The sequence below is a fragment of the Poromitra crassiceps genome (genome assembly GCF_964638095.1).
Source record: "Poromitra crassiceps genome assembly, contig: HAP1_SCAFFOLD_340, whole genome shotgun sequence".
Taxonomy (NCBI): Eukaryota; Metazoa; Chordata; class Actinopteri; order Beryciformes; family Melamphaidae; genus Poromitra; species Poromitra crassiceps.
Genome location: NW_028152064.1, coordinates 1,819 through 10,000, shown reverse-complemented (window position 1 = coordinate 10,000; position 8,182 = coordinate 1,819). Strand labels below are relative to the sequence as shown.

At 44.5% G+C, this 8,182-nt stretch overlaps 1 protein-coding gene across 1 annotated transcript in view; it reads left to right on the top strand.

Moving 5' to 3' along the window:
• The window catches only part of LOC310771073 (intermembrane lipid transfer protein VPS13C-like), a gene marked incomplete at both ends in the record, with an annotated part of 87,264 nt that extends 80,127 nt beyond the window's left edge, over positions 1 to 7,137 (top strand). The window contains 6 exons of the mRNA XM_083663752.1: positions 220 to 301; positions 630 to 743; positions 1,732 to 1,807; positions 3,283 to 3,446; positions 6,004 to 6,049; positions 7,014 to 7,137. Of these exons, the coding sequence (XP_083519878.1) occupies positions 220 to 301; positions 630 to 743; positions 1,732 to 1,807; positions 3,283 to 3,446; positions 6,004 to 6,049; positions 7,014 to 7,137 (606 nt within the window). The remainder of the gene's footprint in view (positions 1 to 219; positions 302 to 629; positions 744 to 1,731; positions 1,808 to 3,282; positions 3,447 to 6,003; positions 6,050 to 7,013) is intronic.
• Between the last annotated feature and the right edge of the window lie 1,045 nt (positions 7,138 to 8,182).

Sequence of the window (8,182 nt, the reverse complement as noted above, 5' to 3'; positions counted from 1 at the left end):
AAACGGTTGCTATACATGATTTTAAGTTGATAACATAAACATTTCAAACTGTTCCCTACCAACACAATTCCGTGAAAAGTGTATATTTATATTGAACCACGCAGTTTCATCACTTAGTACTGTGGAATGTCTTTTCTCTTCCCTTCATCTTGTACCTCGCCTGCTCCTATCTCTCCTACCTCCTTCCTCTCTCTCCTCTGTCCTCTGTCCTCCCTGCAGACTGGCCTTCTTTGAGGTGAAGTACCAGTTCTACCGCAGAGACAAGCTGATGTGGGCGGTGATCCGACATTACAGCGAACAGGTAAGTACATTTCAAAATGTTACATGATACACGCTGCTAATTGTCTTAATTGTCTCAAGCTTACAGGCAATGATATTTTGTGTACTTTTTGTAAACTTAATATAGAAAAAATCTCACCTACTTATCCGGGAACACTTTGTTAAAGCTGCTAACACTGTCAACTCTTTTAATCTTAGGGATATTATCTCTTACGACAATACTCCAGATGATGGCGCTCTTGACTTAATTTCATTATCCTATATGCAATGAAATCACTAGCTAAGATCTCACATGACGTGACGTGACGTCATGTGACCAGCTGTACTGACGTGACCTTTGACCCCTGCAGTTCCTGAAGCAGATGTATGTGCTGGTCCTGGGTCTGGACGTGCTGGGAAACCCGTTCGGACTGATCCGAGGTCTGTCAGAGGGAGTGGAGGCTTTCTTCTACGAGCCTTTCCAGGTGACACACACACACTCACACTCATACACACAAACACACATACACACACACACACACATACACACACACACACTCACACTCACACTCATACACACACTCACACTCACACACACACTCAAGTCTTTCTTTAACTTATCCGGGATCGGGTAGCCGTTCCAGCAGGGGACCCCAAACTTGGCCACATTAGCCAGCTCTGACTGGGGGATCCCCGAGGCGTTCCCACCAAGCTGGATGTGCCTGTAACACCTCCCTAGTGAGGCGACCAGGTGGCATCCTTACCAGACGCCTGAACCACCTCACCTGGCTCTTTTCTACGTGGAGAAGCAGCAGCTCTACTCCGAGTCGCTCATGAATGACTGAGCTTCTCACCTTGTCCCTAAGCGAGATGGCACCCTCCTGAGAAAACTAATTTCAGCCGCTTGTATCCATGATCTTGTTCTTTGGGTCATGATCCATCCTTCATGACCAGAGGTGAGGGCAGGAACGAAGATCGACCGGTAGATCGAGAGCTTTGCCTTCTGGCTGAGCTCTCTTTTCGTCACAACGGTGCGGTAAAACGAGCACAATACCACTCCTGCTGCTCCGATTCTCTGACCCATCTCCTGCTCCATCGTCCCCTCACTCGAGAACAAGACCCTGAGATACGTGAACTCCTTCACTTGGGGTAAAGAACTCACTCCCTACCTGGAGGAGACAATCCACCAGTTTCCTGCTGAGAACCAAGGCCTCAGATTTAGAGGTGTTGATCCTCATCCCAGCTTCTGTGACCTGATCCAGTGAAGTGCTGAAGGTCCCAGACTGATGATGTCATCAGGATCACATCGTCCACGAAAAGCAACGATGTGATCAGCCCACCGAACTCCAACTTTAACTACAGTGCTGTGTGTGTGTGTGTGTGTGTGTGTGTGTGTGTGTGTGTGTGTGTGTGTGTGTGTGTGTGTGTGTGTGTGTGTGTGTGTGTGTGTGTGTGTGTGTGTGTGTCTCTCAGGGAGCTGTTCAGGGCCCAGAGGAGTTTGCTGAAGGTTTCGTCATTGGAGTGCGGAGTCTGCTGGGTCACACTGTGGGTAAGGACATTTATACCTGTTGGTGTTTCCAGTCTGTTTCTTCCTCCTGGTCTGAAGAGCAGCCGGGGACACATCACTAAAGTATGTTTCCAGTCTGTTTCTCCCTCCTGGTCTGAAGAGCAGCCGGGGACATCACTAAAGTATGTTTCCAGTCTGTTTCTCCCTCCTGGTCTGAAGAGCAGCCAGAAACATCACTAAACTATGTTTCCAGTCTGTTCCTGTCTGTAAAGTGCAGACTCAGTCTCAGTCTGACTGTCTTGCTGTAGGAATCAAGAGCAACTGACACTTCATCTGCCTAGATTAAAAACATATATATTGCTGAATGAGTACTATGGATGAGTACTATAATACTACATTCATATTAAACCTATAGATATAAAAACAAGGCGTAGGACTTGACAAGTATTGTACTTCTTCCTGCTCCTTTTCGGGCCTGATATGCAAAAGTAAATTGCTTGAGAATTTGCTGTATATGCTGTGAACTCTAATTGACTATTCTTGCTCGCCATTTTCTTGCCTATATTTATTTTATTCTTTATCTGTCTTTTGTTTTTCACCATGTTGGAAATAAATCTAATCTAATCTAAAGTACATACAGACCTTCTGCCTGAATGTAATCTATTACTTTCACACACAGATCCCACAATATTGCCGTGGAAATATATGCTTGACCCTCCCCGAACAAATGTTATAGCCGACTATTTTCACTTGTGAAACAATGTTCAGTGTTAATAAAATCATAGGCAGCGTGAGGGCATCTGCATTATGGGACCAAATGTAGGCAAAGCACATAAACAGCTCAACTTGCACTATGAGGTAAGAAAGGCCACATCTAACCATCAAATCAAATATTAAGTTAGGATGCATAATTAAGACCAAAATTATTACAATTATCACCGGTATGGCCAAATCGCATCCACAACAAAACAACCAGATTTAAAAATGTTCTTTTCTCCACAGATACTCCCATAGATTCTGGTTTACAACACGTTTTCTCTAGGTGTGTTGTTGTTGCTGTGGCATTGTTATTGCCAGCTGGTATGCTGGTAGGCTGCAGATGTGTTCCATAACACTCAGAATAGGCTACTGTCTTATTGTGAAGTTGCCGAGCGTGACAGCAATATACATGTTTTACAGCAATATACAAGTTCATATTCTCTGACTAGTCGATGCTCCAAGCCGGCAGGCAGCACTCTTGCCTCGGCTTGGAAATGGTAGTACGCAGGGAAGCGGCCATTTGCCCAGTTCTCTGCGGATCCCACTCGCGTAGGTGCAGAACAGGCAGAATCCCACTCCGTTTGGGGGCAGAACACGCCATACAAGCACCAGGATTGACTAACGTCACCTCAAAACCAGTTTCCTTGTGTAACCGAGATAGGAACTTAACTCCCTGTGTCTGTAAGTGTTGCTGTATGCTACTGTATAAGCAAGTGTTGCCAGTGTTGTCTGTTTTAACTGAAGCATCTGTCCACCAGGTGGTGCTGCAGGTATGGTGTCCAGGATCACGGGCTCGGTGGGGAAGGGCCTGGCAGCCATCACCATGGACAAGGAGTACCAGCAGAAACGGCGGGAGGAGATGAACCGGCCGCCCAAAGACTTTGGAGAGAGTCTGGCTAAAGGAGGAAAAGGCTTTCTGAAGGTATGCTGCTGCTCAGGATGTGTTTTCACACCTGAAAGTCCAAAACCAAGGTTCACTCTGTTTGTTTTGTTACTTCGGGTCTGTCTGATTCTCAAGTGAACGAGCAATATAGGTGGCATTTCTAGGTAAGACGTTGTAATTAGGCTGTCTGAAACCAGTTTGATACATAAGTTCACTGAATTTGCAACCTTTCTAGTACCTGGTTATGGATAATTTTCGAGGAACCATACCATGCACACTTTGGTGGGTTAGGGTATCCCATGATACCTTGCAACCCTTACAACCGACGAAGAAGAACGAAGCGAGCCCCTAATGGCGACGCCCACAAAGCCGACCGCATCAGAAAAAAGTGAAACAATGTTGGCTAAATAACAAACATATTTCACTTTCTTTTCGTTTTTATTCTAGGATAGTCAATAACGTCAGCCTTTACTTAAATTTAGTGCAGTCAGATGTTTGTACAGTGTCAGGAAAGTCACTTTTGAACAATAGTAGGAAGCATCTTACCTGACGGTGTTCTGGACAGCAACCGCTAGTTAGGTTGCTAATATAACTAACGTTAGAGAACTCGCTCCGCCCGCCCCAAAGCAGGACTACACAGCCAGGATGATAGCACCATTGCAAACCTTCAAGTGTAAGTGGAGTTCGTTTTAACTGTGCTTTATTAAATGATAAGCTGTCATTACTTCCCATTTGTAGCGTTTGTAACATTTTCGTTCGCTGGGTTTTACGCTTTTAATTTGAAGGTGGAAAGGGGAAATGGTGTATTCGTAGATTGAATTGACACTGGTCTGTCAATTCTATCAGTTCATATGTACCATTTCCCTTTTTCGCCTTCAAATTAAAAGTGTTCACGGTAGCCTGTGAAGCCTCGACCTTTCTGGATTATAAAAGTAGTATAACGTTAGAGAAAACAGCCCCCAGCCATGCAGTTGTATACAAATTTATTGCCAAATGCTTTGGGATTCAACTTGATCAATCTTGGTCAGAAAAAATCTTGTATATTCAATGGAAACAGCACCAGTGTGACCTGTCGCGTGCAATGCTACCTTCAAGCACGAGGACGTCTGAAACTAGTTATTTTTCATCCACCTATATTAAAATGAGTTACCTAATTAATCAAGTATCTAGTTAGGTAGCTAGGTGATAGGAGCTCACTTGAGTTACAGACAGGCCCATTGTGTTTATGTAACCTGCGTTGTGTTGACATGTTAAGGCACACATGGGCAAAATACGGCCCGCGGCCCTCGAGTGCCACCTGTTGTGTGGCCCGCGATCGAATTGCAAAAAAAATAAATTACAGTGCACCTGAACGCAACATGCAAGATACCAAGTGTCCAAATGTTCATGTCATTCTGGCCAATACTCCACTTCTGTTATAGCATTTCAGTCTGGAATATGGAATATCTTTCAATAATCTTTATGACTAAAAGGCTACATTGAAGTAGAAATGTAAATAATTAACTCATTGGTTTGGGATTTCTTTAGTTTCAAGAGTGCATTTTTGTTCGTGTGACCCTCAACACAGGCTTTGAGAATCCCGGGCCACTTACTGATACTTATACTTAAATTAACCCACTCATATTCTGGTTTATTTCAAGAAAAACATTTCGGCTAGTGGAAATTATAGTTGGCTGGTAACTTTAAAATCTAGCAGCCATATTGGCAGGTGGTCAAAGAAGTTAATTTCAAGCCCTCAGAGCAGGTGGTGACATAGGAGTGAGTGAGAAAAGGATCAAATATTGGTGGTTAAGACTGAATAATGACATCACAACTGTTAATTTAAAATGGGTTATTCCTCTAAACCTGGCTTCAAATGCACCAAATTTTTCGTGCTGGCGCTGTTCGGCCCTCAGCAAAACCTGGTAGCGAGGACATTTTTTGTGGCCCTCTCTATCATCAAAGCTGCCCATCCATGGGTTACGGCATGACAATATTTGTTCGGCCCCCGGCAACAATCTGGGTTTCTCATGTGGCCCCCCATGAAAAATAGTTGCTCATATGTGTTATATATGAGCCCTTATCATTTTAGTGAGCCCCTGTGTTAAGGGCTTGCACAGGGGCGGAGCGGGATTCGATCCGCCAACCTCCCGCGTCCAAAGCAGCTGACTGAAGCTCAGTGAAATGTACTTTGTGTGACTGTGGATAAAGTTTTAGTGAGCTTCAGTCAGCTCGTACATACAGCAGCGTGACCCCATTGACCTTGCATTGGTTTTTGGCAGTTTGAAAAAGTAGAGATGAAATGGACAGAGTTCTCTCAGGAGATCTCCAACCAATCATAATTAGATATGGGCATGCAGCATGGACATAAACATTGAGGGGTTGTTGTGTCCATGGTGTTTGCACCTGGTTTTATAATAGCTGTGAAAGTGTTTTAGACTCATTTGGGTGGGTAATTAATGTGATCAGCTGTGATATCCTATAAAAAAGAGATATTTGAGAGTGGATTGCCAGAGGCTTTAACCATTAAGTCTGATGCATTGGTTCACTTCACACAGAGATAATTGGCTGTGTTTGCTGATTGGTCTCAAACTCACCTCCTCTCGTCTCCCCGCAGGGCATGGTGGGCGGAGTCACAGGCATCATCACCAAACCGGTGGAGGGTAAGTTTCCTCACGACACACTGAGCTGGAGGGTCTGCTCAACTGACCTGCTGATGGGTGAGCGCGAAGCGTGCTAGATATGAGCACACGACCTAGAAATGACCATGCGAAGCGCGCAATATTTCTAGTAGACTCTATAGTTTACTCTATAGAGTTGACTGGGTGAGTGCAGCGTGTTTGTGAAGGTGATGAGTTGACTGATTGAGTGCAGGGTGTTTGTGATGGTGATGAGTTGACTGAGTGAGTGCAGGGTGTTTGTGATGGTGATGAGTTGACTAGGTGAGTGCAGGGTGTTTGTGATGGTGATGAGTTGACTGATTGAGTGCAGGGTGTTTGTGATGGTGATGAGTTGACTGAGTGAGTGCAGGGTGTTTGTGATGGTGATGAGTTGACTGGGTGAGTGCAGGGTGTTTGTGATGGTGATGAGTTGACTGGGTGAGTGCAGGGTGTTTGTGATGGTGATGAGTTGACTGATTGAGTGCAGGGTGTTTGTGATGGTGATGAGTTGACTGGGTGAGTGCAGGGTGTTTGTGATGGTGATGAGTTGACTGAGTGAGTGCAGGGTGTTTGTGATGGTGATGAGTTGACTGGGTGAGTGCAGGGTGTTTGTGATGGTGATGAGTTGACTGGGTGAGTGCAGGGTGTTTGTGATGGTGATGAGTTGACTGAGTGAGTGCAGGGTGTTTGTGATGGTGATGAGTTGACTGGGTGAGTGCAGGGTGTTTGTGATGGTGATGAGTTGACTGGGTGAGTGCAGGGTGTTTGTGATGGTGATGAGTTGACTAGGTGAGTGCAGGGTGTTTGTGATGGTGATGAGTTGACTGGGTGAGTGCAGGGTGTTTGTGATGGTGATGAGTTGACTGAGTGAGTGCAGGGTGTTTGTGAAGGTGATGAGTTGACTGAGTGAGTGCAGGGTGTTTGTGATGGTGATGAGTTGACTGATTGAGTTGCTGTGTGGCTGCAGGGGCGAAGAAGGAAGGAGCGGCCGGCTTCTTTAAGGGCATCGGGAAGGGTCTGGTGGGGGTGGTGGCCCGGCCCACTGGCGGCATCGTGGACATGGCCAGCTCCACCTTCCAGGGCATCCAGAGGTACGAAACAAGCGCTCCTTAAGACTTCCTTTACTTCAGTTAATGTGTCATTTTAATTTCTGTGTTTTGGTGGTAATACCGTATTTCCTCTAATATTGGCCCCTGACCTTTTATTTACCTCAACTTCAACTACTGTTTTTTTAGAAGCAGGCTTATATTAGAGACAGACATCGGGAGAGACCATAGAACATTCCACTCGGACCAAAACTTAAAAAAACTACATTGAAAAAATATTTTCTTTAAATCTGCAATTCTTTTACGTTTTGGTCTGAGTGAAATGTTATGTGGTCTCTCATGTTCCTAAATATATCTGTACCGTTTGGTTTGAACAAGTAAAAAAAAAATTATAAGCATTTTACGAAATGTCTAAGGGAAAATAAATGGCGGATGAAAATCTCTGGTACAGTGCTGAAGCAGGAAGTAGGCGGTCACTTTGCCTCTATATCATTGTGTCCTGCGCTCACGTACACAAGCATATGCACGAGTGTTGCAGCAGGGGGTACGGTAGACCGTACACAGTTTTTATCATATGTTGGCTTGATAAATGAGGGCTCAGGAGTTTACTGTTGTTTTTTTCCTTTGTTTTTTACCCGGCCTGTTTGGGGCCGGCCAGTATCAGTGACCAGGCTTTTAATCGACTATTAGAGGAAATATGGTATTTAAATATTTTTGCAAAGTGTTTTGTGTGAATTTCTTTAAATCCATCTTCTTTAACATAGCAATGCGGTGCTCATTCTGTTTGTTGTATTTTGTGTTGAACATGTCATGTAGTGTAACGTGCTAACCATGTTGTCTCCTCTGTTCTTATTCTTGTGCGCTGTCTAATTTTGACATTCTGCTTGTGTTTTTTTGTCTCATAAGTTAATGCCTGGGACTTTTTCTGTTTGTTTGTTGTTGTTTTTGTTGTTGTTGTGTGAGTATTTGAAGGAATGTCCACTCATTCATAGCTACTGCTATTAAAGCAGCGCTCCTTAATCACTAATCACACAGAGGTAACACTGCTGTGCCAGCAGGAAAATGCACAGCTCCTCAGTTCAGTATCAAA